The sequence below is a fragment of the Melozone crissalis genome, unplaced genomic scaffold (genome assembly GCF_028551555.1).
Source record: "Melozone crissalis strain CALT ecotype California unplaced genomic scaffold, PUWL_Pcris_2 ptg000023l_1, whole genome shotgun sequence".
Classification (NCBI taxonomy): domain Eukaryota; kingdom Metazoa; phylum Chordata; class Aves; order Passeriformes; family Passerellidae; genus Melozone; species Melozone crissalis.
The window spans coordinates 35,729,767-35,745,797 of NW_026535801.1; the positions used below are offsets into that span (position 1 = coordinate 35,729,767).

The 16,031-nt window shown below is 44.6% G+C and overlaps 1 protein-coding gene across 1 annotated transcript; it reads left to right on the forward strand.

Annotated features, from left to right (window-relative positions):
- The first annotated feature begins 1,605 nt into the window (after positions 1-1,605).
- Positions 1,606-14,969, forward strand: LOC128938117 (histamine N-methyltransferase-like). The gene is made up of 7 exons (XM_054278159.1): positions 1,606-1,690; positions 2,338-2,527; positions 3,799-3,851; positions 7,240-7,347; positions 10,722-10,852; positions 11,386-11,479; positions 13,790-14,969. The coding sequence occupies exons 1-7, from the start codon at positions 1,606-1,608 to the stop codon at positions 14,143-14,145; spliced, it is 1,017 nt and encodes a 338-aa protein (XP_054134134.1). The 3' UTR covers positions 14,146-14,969.
- The last annotated feature ends 1,062 nt before the right edge of the window (positions 14,970-16,031 follow it).

Consider the following 16,031-nt stretch of genomic DNA (forward strand, 5'->3'; position numbering starts at 1 on the left):
ACTGCACCCAACATGAGAATGAATCTCGGCTGCTCATTAGAGACTGCTGAGCAGGGGATGTTGGCAAATTAAATCATGGGAAGTAGAGGGAGGAACAGAAAAAAGGGTCAATTATCTAAATCTCCTCTTATAAACTGCAAAACCTTGTTTTTTCAATATTGAAGGTAGTAAAAATATATTAGTGGCAAACAGCAAAGCTTCCTTATGCACTTAAAATAAAAAGCAAGGAGTCAGGCATAGCAAAGGAATGGGTAAACACAAAGTACACAGTTGTGTTTTCAGGGTGGGTTAGCAGTGAGTAATTCTCATCCAAGGTACATCCAGGAGTTTCCTTCTTTACTATCTCTGGAAAAATTCCCACTTGGATTCCCCAGGGTAATTCAGATGTTGTTGGGTGTTTGAGTGCTGCTTACCCGGGTCAGAGGCTGACAAAGTTTTTAAAGCTCTCCTGTCTACTTGTTACCAGTGTTGTGCCAGCTTGTTTTTCATTAGTGCTCTTTGAAATGCTCAGATTTGCTATTTTTTCGCTTGAAAGTATCCTTGCTGTCTGAGAAGATGGGGAGCAGGGAGTGTACCAAAGCCAGTCTGCCTTGGAGGCACTATGGGTGGAAAATCAACCTTGGGACCTGCTCCAGAGGTCACCACTGCTCTTTGGGACTGCCACAATGAGAGCAATTATCAGGCATTGCTAATTGATTATGAATTCTCAGCCATTGCCAATGGCTCTGGTAGCAGCACTCAGAGGGGGGAGGTGAATTGTCACCAAGCTTCACCATGCCCCTTCCTGCAGGAGCCTTTGGGATCTGAGGAGATTTGGCCCATGGGCTGTAAAATGAAAACGTGTCACAACTTGGATGTTTGTCATAGGCAGGGAAGGAAAATGGGCAAAGCCGGGCAGCTGATGCTGTCATTGGAAAGGGGCAGGAGAGGGGTCTGGGCAGCTGCTCAGCATGATGGCTGTCCCTAGAAATAGTTCCTAGAAGTCATCCTCCCTGCAGCAGAAAGAGAATAAGGTGATGGTCAGGCAATGTGGATCTATCAGGAAGAAATTGTTCCATGCCCATCTTTCTGCTGGTGTTCAGGGGAGAAGAAGATGGCACCATTCTCATAAACAAGTGAGGAAGATGTGGCCTTGATGAGACAGGTATTGGGTGAGTGGAAAACTGGTTGCACAGTCAGAAAATTTGTCAGAAGCTCACTGCCAGAAAGGGAGGCAATGGCAAATATGGATCTGAGCCTGTTGCTTTTGTTTCTGTTTATGGTTTGAAGAAGGGATGAGATTATTTGTGTTTTTTGATGTGCAGCTGGGAGGGACTTGAGCACAGCAGAGGCCAGATTTATAATTCAAAGGGACCAGAGGAGCAGTCTGGGAAAAGCCCCTGGTTTGAATTCCAGTCATGCTGGTGAGTGAAGGCAGCGGGTGCAAGGTCTCAGTGGAGCCAGGGAAATCGTCCTGGCTGTGCTGGGAGCCAGGAAAAGCAATGGCTGGGAGGGTTTTGTGCTGCACTTCAGCACCAATGGGGTTTGGCTGGAGACAGTCCAAAGGGAACTTTAAAAATAGCAAGAGGTGGCTGGGATTTAACCTCTGCAGGAAAGGCAGAGGGAATGGTGAGAGACACCAAGGAAATGCAGTGCATCCTTCAGCATGGGGCCCCTGAGGAGGGAGAGGGTTCCCCCTTCTTCTTGCCAGGTAGGACAAGATGTGATGAACTTAAATTGCAGTTTAAGAGAGGATAAAGACATCTTTGTGCTCTTTTTGAGGTACAGTCTGACACTTCCCCACTTGCCTTCCCCACTCTTGATTGCCTGTAAGCCTGGCTTAGCACAACATCTATTCCAGCAACTCACGTGGCTTTGGTGAATTAGCTGCTTAACCCATGGGAATTGTACCATTATCTTCAGAAGAACTAGAAAAATAAAGTGCATTTATGAGGTTTTTATTGTTTTCACCCCACCATCAGCATTCCATTTAAGAACATCAAAAGATTAAAAGAACAGATAGAGACATCTGCCAGCGTCTCTGGAGATGAGTGTTGCACTTTCTTCTAATCCAGAGCCATGCCTTCACAAAACAGAGAAATTTTTTTTTTGTATTTAAGAACCACCTAAAGACTCTTTTACTGTGTTTAAACAGAGTCCTGTGTCAGCACAGTTAAAAAATGCTGGCACTTGCTCTGCACAGATTAAAGATGATAAATTACCCTTTGCTGCTTGGACCCCATTTGCAGTTTGTATTGCAAGGTTGTGCAACACTCCAAGTGGCAGGGCCGGGGACGTGGAGCAAAGTCCAGGTGCAGGCTGGATTTTCCTCTCCAGCACTTTTCATTCCTTCTCTAGCCCGGAGAGAAGAGCTGCAGGGAGCAGCCTGTCCCCTCCTGCAGCCTCCCAGCATGGCTTCACCCATGAGGAATTTGCTGACAGACCTTGACAGATACGTCCAGTCCTTCCGCGTCTTCCTGGAGAGATCCACGGAGCACCAGAGCATGCAGGGGTTCGTGGAGAGGCACCTGCCCGATGTCATAGCCAGGTAACCCCAGCCTGGCCTCAGGGACAGCCAGGGCCACGGTCCCAGGGGGTGCTGGCCTTGGGACTGCTGCTCCCTGCCCTGTCTGCTGGCCTGGGATAGATTCCATTTGCACACACAGCTCTGGATGGTGGCTCTCCAGGATGGAGGCTGTCACAGATCTGTTTTCTGAAAAATCCTTTTTTAGGATTTTTCCTCCTGAGAAGCTGAGAAGCCTCAGGAACAAAATGGAAACAATGATTATCTGCTGCTGTGGAATGCAACAGGTGGATCTGTGATTGGTCTCATGTGGTTATTTCTAATTAATGGCCAATCACAGGTGGCTGGCTCAGACTTTGTCTGACACACAAGCCTTTGTTATCATTCCTTCCTTTTCTGTTCTTAGCTAGCCTTCTGATGAAATCTTTTCTTCTATTCTTTTAATATAGTTTTAATATAAGATATACCATAAAATAATAAATCAAGCCTTCTGAAACATGGAGTCAGATCCTCATCTCTTCCCTCATCCTCAGACCCCTGTGAACACCGTCACAGGAGGCTGCCTAGCCAGGAGGAGATAAAGGCTGCATTGTTTCCTTGCACACAAAAACAGCTGGCACTGAATCAGCTCTGAAATGCTCTAACAGATACTACATTCTAGCATCAAACTTGATGGAAAGCAGCTTTTTAAAAGCAAGCTTTTCAGGTAATATTTAAGGTTTCTCTAGGATGGCTGGATCGTGCTCCTGCTTTGCCTGCCAGTGTGTGTCCTTTGATGGACCCCTCACTTTGCAGGCTGGCCAGCATCAAATCCTGGCTCTGGGGAGGCTCTTCTCAGGGCTCAGGGCTTCCTGGCTCTGCCAAAGCCTCACTCAGGGATTTTTGGAGCATTGCACTCTCCTCTCTCCCTCCCCATTTTGCATAATGAAAAAGTTCTGCAAATAATTTTTAAGCTGCTGGTCCAGACCCCGAGGGCTCTGTTCCTCAGAGCACAGACACAGAGAAGGTGTGTACTTGCTTCTGCTTGTATTCCCTCATAATAAAAGCAAAATGCCACCTCTGCAAATTGCCAAAATAATCCAAAATAACAGTTTGGAAATCATGAATGTCCAAAGGGGAAGAGTTCTGAATCTGATCCCTCCTGCCCACTCGCAGGCATGCCTGTGTACACACACATTACATTTGGGTTTTGCCCTGCAAATTTTACTCTTAATGGGATCTCCAGTGTCTCACATCATGCATGGAACCCTCTCTACTGGGCAGCTCTCCTAAAATGTATAAATAATGTTTTTCAGTATTGGAAATGGGAAGTCTACAATCAATGTTCTAAGTGTTGGTGGTGGAGCAGGTACGTATGGACTTCAATATTGGTATGTCTTTTCCTTCATTTTTCTCCTTAAGAATAGAGGACTAAGAGTTGCAAAAGGAGCAGAATGGGAAATCAGTCTTTCCTTGATAAGTCAGCTCCAGAGGACAGGTGGTGTTAGTTGGTGTGTGACCACATCATCTGAAAACAGCTTGAGCCTCCCCACTCTGATTCCTCTGTGTCCTCCACAAAAACCTCTCCCTCTACACCATCACTCCTCAAAGGCAGAGAGAAGCTTTAACTGCTCCACAGGGTTTCTATACAAAACCAAGACAAGACAAAGCAAAACATAAGCGGCAAAAACCCCACCCAGACCCCAAACAAAATAATGACTTCGATTCCTCAGAATATTGGATTTTTACCTGCATTACAATATTCCCCCTGTACCTTTATTGAGGTGATAGCTCCCATCACTGATATGTAAGAGCCATGGCTGAGCTCTGTGGCTGTGTTTGCTGACCACCATCAGTGTACAAGTTTCTGCTGGAGCTACTGCCCCCCAAAACATTGGGGCTGAGCATGAGCTCCAGAAGAAATACAAATAATAAGTATTTTTTCTGACATTCACTGAGTGGAAAAACAATACCAGTAAGACCAAGTAGCTTATTTTCATTAAATTCTTGCTTAAGTGGCCCCATAATTAAAACCTATGTTTCTTTCTCTGCCCGTTAAGTCACCACACTTAAATTTTATATGAACAGTTAAATCTAATTTAAATGCTGTAGTCATACCATCACCAAAGACTAACCTCAGTTTTGTTAGTGTCTCCTCCGTAAAGTAATTGTATGTAAATGGAAAGTAATTGTATGTAAATGGTTGGCATTAGCTATAAAACAGACAGTGTGACAGAGCAGGAACATTGCTCTCCAAAGGCAAGCATTCCTCTGGAAAAAAGAATTAAGAAAAGAGAGAAAGAAAGGGAGAAAGAAAGAGAAAGAATGAAATAGAAATAGAGAAAATGAAATAGAAATAGAGAGAGAGAGAGAGCGAAACAGAGAAAGAGAGAAAGAGAACACAGCGTGGTTCTTCATCCTGGCCAGAGACAGTCCAGCTTGCCTACAATCAATAATGGGTAGGCAAAGCTCACTTTGTGATCTGAAAATCCCCAGATGACCCAGCTCCATCTGCTCACAGGTTTGTTCTCAGCACAGCCGTTGTGAGGCCTGGTGGGAGCCAATCCCCAAATCCCCCTTACAGGTGTGGGAAGGCAGTGATGGAGCTGCTGCCCCAGCCCCATCGCCCCTGCTCTTTTCAGGAAGGAGGCACAGAAAAAAAGCATTTCCTCTCCTTTTTTCCCCCTCGGGAGGCAAGAACCCATTAATGCAGCATCCCATCCCATTAGATCCCATCCCATTCGATCCCATCCCATTCCAGCTGCCCGAGCACCGCTGCTTTATTAAGTTCACGCTCCAGCGCGCCGCTCTCTGTACCTTTAAAAACCATCAGAGGCATCAGCACTGCTGTGAAGGAGCAACTGGGCTATAAACCATCCCGTTATGTAAAATGTTTAATTAGAAACTTAATGGCAAACATAGTGGTAGCCTTTAAAAGGTAATTGTGTTGGAGAGTTTAAATAATTCGGATAGCCTAATTGCCAAACTGTTGATAATGCAAGCTGCCACCGATCTGAGTGTAAAATGCCTCGGGACACTTGTTTGCATATAAAAGAGCTAAAAGTGAAGTCATTTAAGGCTGTGGATTAAATTATGAATCAAAGGGGTGGGTTTTTTGGTTAAAAGCAGTACAAGGGTGATTTGGCCACACAAGAGCAGAAGGGAATATTTTAACCTATCTGCATATGGAAATACAAAATCCAATTTTTTTTTTAATCAAGACTTGCACAGCCTTTTTAAAGGACTAATCATTTTATGGGAAGTTGGTAAAGCAACCAAAAATCAAACTATTGCAGTAGTTCATTTCAAATCCTGTGTTCCCAAATTTTACCATGGCAGACTACAGAGTACAGGGCTTGCAGCGATAGCAAAGCTGCAGCTCTTTCTGCTGCCTCAGAAATTCAATTTCCCTCCCTCAAAGAACCTGCTTCCAGAGATGCCATGTGAGGGTTGGTGTTGCTGGTTGCTTTAAGAAGGACACATAAGTCTGAGAAAATGCAACTCTTCCTCACTTTGTGTCTTATCTCCCCTGGGAACTAATGAGCAATTTAGTGCCCAGTGTTTGCCTTTTTTATATCAAATATTCTGCACGATGGAGCTAATGCTGAAGTAGTGGGAGTCCATGGCTCTGAAAATGATGAGGGTGGGCAGAGGCTGTGCAGCTCCTCCTTCCACAGCCCCTCAGCAAGGGCCTGTCTGGCCATCAGGGTGTTCTTCCATTCAGTGCAAAACTTTGTTCATTTGTAGGGAATTCTATAACATGGAGTTTGTGCAAGCACAAGTAAATCTTCCAGGGCAAAGCTAGATATTTACTTGTAATACAACCCCTGGATCTATTATTCAATATACCCTCTGTTTCACTCTTTCTTACTTTAATTTATTCTGCTGTTATTTTTTCCACCTAAAATCTATCCAAGCACAATAAGCAGAGGTTGGAGAAAGTCGAGCAAGGCAGCTGGATATTGTCCCTGGACTCATGCCTCAGTCAGAAATATCATCCCCCTGAGTTTCCTCCACTGCAGATGGGGTGAGATGGCTGAGAATGATGGAGCTATTTTTAAATTCTGAAATCTTGGATCTACCGGTACATCCATCAATAAAACAATTACAGCTGGCCTGAGCAGTGTTTAGAGAGAACTCTTCCTCAACAGAAACATGAAACACAGGAATCTCTGGGGTATTCTGTAAACAAGGGTTAGCTAAACACAAATGGTATGTGCTCCATTCATCATTCTTTTGGGAAAAGTCCCAGGACACTGAAGACAAACAGATATGAGTATTGTCTCTGATCCCAGTGTAAACGCAGATTCCCTTTCCCTCCTCCACATGACCTTGTAACCAGTAAGGTGCCTGGCTAAAAGTGCTCCTACTGACTCCTAAGCAACCCTGCCAAGTTTGCTGGAGCCATCAGAACTGGCACTGAGAGCCCTGTAGGATCTCCTCCTCGAGGTTAGACCATGTCCAGAAAAGGAGAGGTCAAGCATGACTGTGTCAGGTTTTCCCTTGGCTCAGGTGGTGCCAGTCAGAGAGGAGAAATGAAGAGATTTGGGACTGATATTTACATTTTTCTCAAATCCTAGAACTCAATCTTCAGTTGCAACCTACTGAGAATGCAAAGCAGCTGCTTGGCCCTGTGTGGTGCACCCGTACATAAATGGCAGAAATCAGTCTGCCAAGCTGGGGGTGTGATGGTGGTGGAGATTTCCTTTGCCTGAGCTTTGTTTTCATTCTCTGTTTTGTGTCTCCTGCTTCTTTAGGTGAGATGGACTTGCAGATCCTCTCAAAAATACGAGCCAGGTATCCTGGGGCCACCATCAACAACGATGTGATTGAGCCAAGTGCTGACCAAATCTCCAAGTACAAAGGTATTTTTACATTAAGTAAATAAAAATTACATTAATTATTTTACAGATATTTAAAAGTGCTGAAAAGTGGATGACCCTATGTTCAAATGCCTTCTTGTCAGAACTGTCTCTCAAAAGTTAAAAAATTCAAAATTTCATGCTTTTTTGCCATCATTGCTTCTCAACAATGTTCACTCTCATTGAAATCTTAGTCTCTCACACTGCAAAGATCTCTGAATGGCAAATGCTTGCCTAGATAGACTCTAAAAGCTATCTAGGTGGGAAGTGATGGATAATTTTATGGGAATGGAGTGAAATCCCAACATTTCAGAAAGTTTTTCCACTTCAACTTGTGTTGAATCAGGATCCTTCCTCAGTATCAAAGGGAAAATTTTAGTGTCTCATGGTGATTCTCTCACATCTTAAAAATCGTTTCAAACAAACACCTAAAGCTCACAGTGGGGCACTAAATTAGTAACCAGGCTTTGAATTAGAAAACACGGGAAGGGAAGCAGGAGTGATAGGAAAGGCTTTTGCTGTGTGCTCTGGGGCTCAGAGCTTCTTCCCTTCGCCAGCCCTAAGGTCTAAGCAGCATCCATGGAGGAAAATGGAACATTTTCCGAGGAGGATTGAGTGTTAACAAGGGTGCTTTGATCAAATTGCCCTACAAAGTGAGCATTAAACAGTAACCCAGGGTTTGATTATCACTGGATTAGAGCCCACCAGGCTTCACCTCCTGGTGGTGCTGAGGGAGGTGGCACCAGCCCTGAGCAGAGCTCACCTGGCCAGAGCCATCCCAAATGGATGTGAGAGCAAGGAATGAACCTCACCAGCTGAGTCTCTTGCTGGAAATCCTCCAAACCATGGTAAATACCAGGCTGCGAAACCACACTGTAAATCTCCAGTCTTGCTCTTGCTCAGGTCCTTAAAAATGAAGCATTCCCAGTGTGAATCCCTTTGACTTTGTGGAAGTCAAAGGAAAAAAAAGCAGCAATCCCTTTCTCCCTGCAGTAAGGTAGCTCAGAATCACTGGAAGCACCAAAGGCTCCCAGGACAAACCTAATTTTTTAATATCTCTCAATTTAACCCAGACCTGATCTTTTAAAAGATGCCTTGTGCAAAATCCCCAGTGCTCTTATATTCCTGCAGGCTGAAATGGTGAAGGGTGGGCAACACAGCATCTTCTGTTTGTAAGACAGTTTGTGCACTTGAGCAAGGAATTTCTGTCCTGTCTGGGCTATACTGGGCTGGATTTGCTCTGAATCTTCCCAGTGGTCCCACCATCCACCACCAATTAACTGGCAGTCCCATCCTACTGCAGAGAGTTTCTTTCCAGAAGAAAGTTAGAGCAAATATAAAATGTTGTCCTTATTTTAAATTTTATGCTAAACTAGAAATGAAATATTCATCTGAATTTCTTTCTTTAAACTCACTTATTTGGTAATTAATCATGTCCCCAGTAGCTACCATTAATTAGGTTTCTGAGGCCTAAGATTTTCTGCAGAGAATTAGAAACATCATCTGCACCTCTGAGGGTTCAGTAGTTGTGTTTTCTGCCTCACCAAATGCTTTCTCCATGGGAAGGAGAAGCCAAGCTCACGAGGGAAACTCCTTGGGATGTGCAGTGATGACAAACTCAGCTTTCTTTTAGGCTGTGGCATGGGATGGAGGCTTTCCTCAAAGCTTCATGGGCAGGCTGTGCCTTTCCCTCACTCCTGGTGGATTCCCTTGGTGGCCATGGTTGGAGTGTTGGTGGCCCCACATCTGAGCTCCATCACCAGTGCACAGCTGCCAGTTCTGATGGCACCCATCAGGTACACAACAGCTCCTGGCTGGGAAAAGAATCTGGGGTGAGCCCAGGGGAAAAGGAAGGAAAACTTTTCATAATGGGTTCAGATGAATATTCAGGCAGAAATTCACCACAATCCCATAATGAATTTCCATTTCCTAGTGTTTGGACTTTGAAGGCCTAGCCTGGAAAGCAATTCAGTTTTCTTCCCAGCTCCCCCTTGCAGACAGACCCACAATTAAACTGAACCAGACTGCCCTGGATTATTGGTGAGGGGATAAGAGCTGCTCCTGAGCTTAGAGCAGCAAATCAAATCTGGACTGCCAGTGCTGGGGCCAGTGGCTGATAAATGGAAGCTAACAGAGTAACAGTGGCAGCATCTGAAAGGGGTGGCCCATTTCCAGGCTCAGAAGAGAGGAGATAAGCACTGATGGAGCATTTCTCATCTGCCTGACGGGGACGTGTCCAAATCAGAGCCCAGAGGGAGGAACATTGTCATTAGTGCTGTAAAGGCTCTGGTCTTAGCAAACTGTGCTGTTCTGAACATGTGCTCTGTAGCTAAGGCTCAGCCTGCCTTTGGGCCATGTAAGTTTTAAATTGATGCTAACTCCAGTGAAGCACAGGAACTGAATCAGGGGCTGGTTTGGCCTGGAGCAGTGCTGAGCAGCAGCACAGTGAGAGGAGCTCCATATGCCAGCAGATGGACATTAGTATTCCCTACATTATGAAATTGCCTCTCCCTTTTGCTCCCATAAAAACAAAGGGAATGTAGGAATGAGCCAGGCCCTCAGTGTAACTTATTGTTTGAATCCACTTCTCCAAGATTCTGTTTTCCTCAGCTGCTGATGTGCATTGTATTGAGGTCTGAGGACACTCCATGTGTCACTCCTTAAAGCTCTTTGCTTTAAAACAGTCATCCCTTTTGCCTGAAGCAGCTGGTCAGAACTGTGGGCTCCTGAAAAGTTGTTTCTACAGAAGCCACTGAATGTCAAGAGAAGGCTCCTTGCTCCTTCCCCCTCCTGCCATCCCAGTTACACAAATTTAGAAGAATACATTTGCTTTTTCTGCCCTTCTCAACCTTTTAATTGTGCTTCTCTTCTCAAGAAACCCCTGCTTTGATCCGTCCTTGAGCACCTGTTTTTATTTGAGGAAAAACCTCCACCATGGCCTGACTCCTGCTCAGCCATGTGGGTTTTGTGTGGCCCCCACATACGTGCTGGGGCCATCAGTTCTTCTATTCCCCGTGAAATGTGCTGCTTGTGGCCTCAGAACAATTCATCCCGATCAACATCTTTTCATTTAGCTTGAGCCAGTCATGGGGAAGAAATTACTTCTATTTTTTTTTAGCTCAGGTAAACACCAGAAGAGCCCAAATGAGGGAGCAAAGGGAAAAGCAACAGACTCTCTTAAGATTTTGTCCTGTAAATCTCTCTACAGCCTTCTCCTCACATATGGGCTCAAGGTTTAAGATATTCCACTGTTGTGTTAAACTGGTACCTAAACTCTCTACCTAAATAGGGCTTTTGGATGTATTAAAGCTCTGAGTGGAAATCAGCCCCCTATTTGCAATTGAGATAACTCTGTCCTGCCTTCTCCTCTGTTTCAGAGCGTGTGACTCAGGCATCAAACCTCGAGAACATGAAGTTTGCCTGGCACAAGGAGACGGCTGATGAATATGAAAGCCGAATGAATGCAGAAAAGAAGACTAAAAAATGGGACTTCATTCACATGATCCAGGTAAGAGTCTCTGCAAAGTAAATGCTGCCAAAGACTCAGCTGTTAAAAGTATGCATGAAGTATGTGACCTCATTATCCACTTGTAGGGGAAGAAAGGTGGGTTTACTTCCCAGTAATTTGAAATGCTTTAGCATAAATGAACTGCATAAATGAAAAGCAGCTTTGAGCACAGTAGTCCTATTAACCAGGCTGTGGGTGGCAGTCAACTAAGAATACATTTTAGCTGGTGTCTTCAAAAGCTCCTTGTCCTCTCCATGAAATTGCCTTTGTGTTCCCAAAGCCTTCACTGAAGAAAGGCAAATCTCTTCCTCTCAGGTTGATGAATTGCATGAGCTCAGAGCTGGCAGTGCCAGAGAGCAGGCAGGGCATGACAGCCCTGAGCCTGCAGTGGGAGCCCACTGCCCACACCTTCCTGAGGTGCCTCATTGTCCCTGCTTTTCTGCAGGATTGCCCCCATTTGGATCCTTTTAACAGTGTTATAGTAGTCACCAGGATGGCACTGCTTGTCTCTAAGCATTTTCTGCTTTTTCCAGATGCTCTACTATGTGAAAGATATCCCAGCAACCGTCCGGTACTTCCACAGCCTCCTGGAATCACAGGGAAAGCTCCTCATCATCCTGGTGTCAGGTGAGAGCTGCTCCCCCAGCACTGCTCAGTCAGGAGAGGGCTCTTTGGGGCTCCTGTGTGTGGCACAGGCCACAGAGGTGAGCAGAGATGCCCTGAAACCTGCCCACTGCCTGTGTCTGTGTGGATTTATGAGCCAAAACCCCTCACCATGGGCACAAAACACCCTTCACTGCCTTCCCCATGCTGCAGCCTGCCCAGTGATGGATGGCAGCAGGGGCCCTGCAGCAGGAGAGGCTCCATCCTGCAGCTCTCACTCACAGGAGCCCCTTCAGGCTCTGCTGGAAAAGGTTTCCAGGCTGGGCTCTGCATTTTCTCTCTCCCAGAGACTCTGGCATTAAGCAAACGGCGGCGGGGGGCTCGGAAGTGCCATACAGCAGGTGTTGGAGCACATATGGTTCATTTTCTTTTCAAACTGCCCATTTCCTTAATATCATCATTTTGGGTACCAAACAGCGTTCTCAGGCTGTTTCAGATCTCGCAGAGATGCTCTGTGGTCAATCCAGCAGGAAAGTGTTGGAGCAGAGTAAACGACAACCTTTTAATGCTGTGGGCAAGGTATGCCAGAGACAGTGCAGTGGTGGAATCTAATTTGACTCTAGAAAGCCTTTAATTTGCCTCAAAAGCTATGGAAATTTCAGCTGTGTAAACAGTCACATCTAGCAACTCTGAAAGCCATGTTAAGCATTATTTGTTCAGAGGTTTAAGCTTAATTTCTCATTGAATTTGGCCACCTCTGCAAACGTGATGAAGTTCCTTTTATTTTGTTCATGAAGGATCCAGTATAAAGTGACACTTCTGACCTGAATTTATTCAACTACTTTTTTTCCCCCCAAATGATTTTGGTTTGAAGTGTTTTCAAGCACTTTACAACAAGAAATCTGTGTTTGAAATGAGTTTAAAAAACCTGTTCATGTTCTTTGGCTGAACAAGAATAGATCGCAATATCAGAGTATTGCTGATTACCTGAATATAGTTAATTAAAACCCTTCCAGTTGCTTATCCTGTCCCTTTGGATATTCATAAAATGTGAATACAGGAAAGAATGTGTGCCTATTCAAAATTAAAGTTATTAAAGTTCTGAGTTCATGAAAAGTATTTGAAGTCCTTTCTGGGCCAGATGACTCTGTGTTTTCTGATGGAGCAGAAATGGCTGGGAGCAACAAAAAAGTGGGAGAGAGGAGCAGGGCTCAGAACAGCAGAGGGGAAAAGAAGGGGAAAACCTTGAGAAAAACAAGAGAATATAGAAGGGACGGAAGAAGTGCTGTTAAAATGAGTGCTGAAGCAAATTAGTTACTGAAAGATCATCAGAACAAAGCTAACTTCACACAAAAGTAATGTCATCCCCAACTCAAACACATCAGGTAATTAAAGCCAGCCGGGGAGCAGGGCTGGCAGGAGAGGTGCAGGTGGCAGTCCCGATGTGCAGGGACTGTGGCTCTGTGCAAAACAAAAGCAGAGCCATGTGCTGATCCTTCCCAGAGCCAGCCCGGGAATGCTGCCTTCAGGTAGGGGATAATTGCTGGGCTCCGAGTCACACACACCGACACCAGAACATTTCCTGCAATTAGTGCTCACGTTCAGGTTCCACCGGGTGAAAGAAAATATTGTCGCCTCTCTTCTAAACACCAAACTGTTTATTTGACTGTAAATAACTGTTTGCACATAAAGCAACAAGTAACTGGTTTTAGTACCTAGGGAGAATTATTGTTGTAACTTTCAAGAGCTGCTCGTTAGGCTCAAAGTTATTTTCACCCTGTCCAGTCATTCTGAGTAATCCTTCTAAAAATGGCCATCCACTCAGCCACTGCTGAAACCTAAGGAATTATTCCTTAGGAATAGTTATTCCTAAGGAATAATCCAGAGCTACAGGTGCATCCACCATCTTCATTTGAAAACTCTCTGGAGACTAAACAAGCAAATTGCACTAGAAATACCAAATCAGAGATCCAGGCTGGGGGGAAAATAAAGATGTGAAGATGTATGTGGGGACTTTTTGACTTACCCAGCTGATTTGCTTTAAAATTTGTCTCTGGAGAAGAGGAATACAAGTGTGAGCTGCTCTGGCCTCAGCTGGAGGCTCAAGGAGGGTGCTGGAGCTCCAGGGTAGGTGCCCACCCACTCCTACAGCCCCCAAACCTGAGGAACAGAAGCAGGGGGCAGCCAACTCCACTGTGCCCCAGGACACGTCCCAGCTCTGGGAAGATCCCACTTGCATTGATGACAACTGCTAAAAAACCCAGAAAATCAAAACTGCTTTGAAATCGTGTTTTCCCTTAACTCTGAGTGTTTTTCTGGTGGTTTATCTCTCAGGAAAGAGTGGCTGGGAAACGCTGTGGAAGAAGTATGGGTCCTCCTTCCCTCTGGAGGATCTTTGCACCTACGTTTCCTCTGGTGATTTGCCCAGGATGCTGGATTCAGCTGGGCTCAAGTACCAGCTCTACGAGCTGCCATCCCACCTGGACATTACCAGCTGCTTTACTGAAGGGGACAAAGATGGGGAGCTCTTGCTGGATTTCCTGACAGAAACAATTGACTTTGCTAAAACTGCCCCTCCCGAGCTAAAGCGTCAGGTGATGGAGGAGCTGAGAAAGCCTGGCTGCAGTGAAATCAGAGATGGGAAGGTGTTTTTCAATAACAGCCAGGGTGTAATAGTGGTTGAGCCATGAGTTAACCTCTTCTTCTTGGTCCAAAGCAAAGAGATACAAACTGTTGAGAGCTGAAATGTATTTTTTCATCTTTTATAAATGGCTTCATTTACTTCAGCTCTGATGATAATTTTTGGAGCTTGTTAACAAATCAGTATTGACATCTGTTTTTGTAAGTGAGCTTTAATACTTGATTAATTCTGCACTAATCTATGACTCTGCAACTGACTAGGCAGTAAATTGTGCTTTATCATACAGATGTTGTGAAATCAGCTATAGCTCAGACCTTCCACCCAGGCACTGCAGAAACTGAAGGAATTATTCCTTAGGAATAGTTGTTCCTAAAGAATAATCCAGAGCTGCATGTGGTTCCATCATCTTCATTTAAAAACTCTCTGCACACTAAACAAGCAAATTGCAGTTTGTTGGTGCAGCTGGCAGGCTCAGAATGACCAGCCATTGGGTGGATCTTTGATGGGATTTCTTGAGCTTGTGGCTTCCAGATCTCACACCTGCAGCTACTGGAGGTGCATTCACACCTGCATGTTCAGTGTCTGCCTCTGCAGGCATCTCCATTCAATGGCACTGCTCCCCCTTTCTGTGTTTTAACTTCATGATGTTTCTGCAGAATAAGTTGTGTGGCACTACAGAGGGAAGCAAGGGAAGAGGGGTGAGGCACAGGGTTGGTGACAAATGTCCTGGAGAAGGGGATTGCAGTGCTGAGCCCTGATGCAGAGTCTTTGTTGGGAATGAGCTGCTGCAGCTGCACAGAGCTTTTTTTGTGTTTTTAATTAACCACACAATGCTTCTGATCCCAGCCTTCCCCTGGCCTGTGAGCTTTGTAATAAGGAAAATGTAAAAATAAACTCTGATACCAAAATGACTGGTTCCAGTAGCATTTTTTATTTTTTTCATTTTCAATGGCATTGTGTCAGGTAAATCTATTCACTCTACAAGGTATTCAGCAAGAAGGGGTTTCACCTCCTCAGCCTCTTCTCCATATGAGGCTGTTGTGGTTGATGCATTTGTTTTGCTAAATGATTTTATAGTTTTTAGAAGTGTTTTCTCTCTACAAGGCACAATACATAGTGGGATACGATAGAGATGCTTGAATGGATTTAACAGCCTGAATACTCGATTTATCCCCTGAGACAGGTGTGATTTCTGCCATTGCAATAATTTGATTCAGTGTTGAAATGGTTTACTTTAGGTAATACTTTAGCTGCAAGGAATTGTGTTTTATTTTTGCACACACATTTCTGATACAATATAGATTATTAATCATTTGAAGTGATTTCAAGAGATCATATTGGGCGTAATAGCTGTTTATATTTATTTTAGGGCAAGTTATTTGAAACACAAACATCTCCTGGTGCTCAAGTGTTAATTCAGGTGGAGTTTAGAACGTTTCCATGATAATCCTCTGTTGGACAGGACAAAATTTATTACCACTTTACCCACTTCTGTGCACAGGCTCCTGCATTAGGAGACCTCAGTGTATCTGTGAGCTGCTGTGGTCACATGCCAGAGCAGGAATGAAAGAAAATCTCCCATTAGAACAGATTGCTGCACACATTTCTAATGGCAAACAAATTAAAGTTACATTTATTTTCGTGGCTCTTTTGGGGTGTCAGTGACCTTTTCTAAATGGTGCCTGCAAAGCAGGTGACTCCTGAATATTGCCACATCAACCCTGTCAGGGGTGAGGTATCTCAGGGAGCCACAGAAATGCCAGAACAAAACCAAAAAAACACTAATCCAACAACAAAACTCAGCAATAAGATGCCCTTGAAGATCCTGCTGTTTTATTGTTTATCAGACTTAAAAGAAAGAAAAAACAACAAAATGAGAAAAAGGGGTTTGGTCTGAAAATGTGGAAGAGAGCTGGAAAGATGAGAAGCAGCAGA

Excerpts from the sequence above, each read along its gene's own strand:
- LOC128938117 (XM_054278159.1), top strand. The coding sequence starts at position 1,606 with ATGGTGAGAGACACCAAGGAAATGCAGTGCATCCTTCAGCATGGGGCC. Across the intron at positions 2,528-3,798 it reads CTGCCCGATGTCATAGCCAG|TATTGGAAATGGGAAGTCTA; the intron begins GTAACCCCAGCC and ends AATGTTTTTCAG. Across the intron at positions 11,480-13,789 it reads CCTCATCATCCTGGTGTCAG|GAAAGAGTGGCTGGGAAACG; the intron begins GTGAGAGCTGCT and ends TTTATCTCTCAG.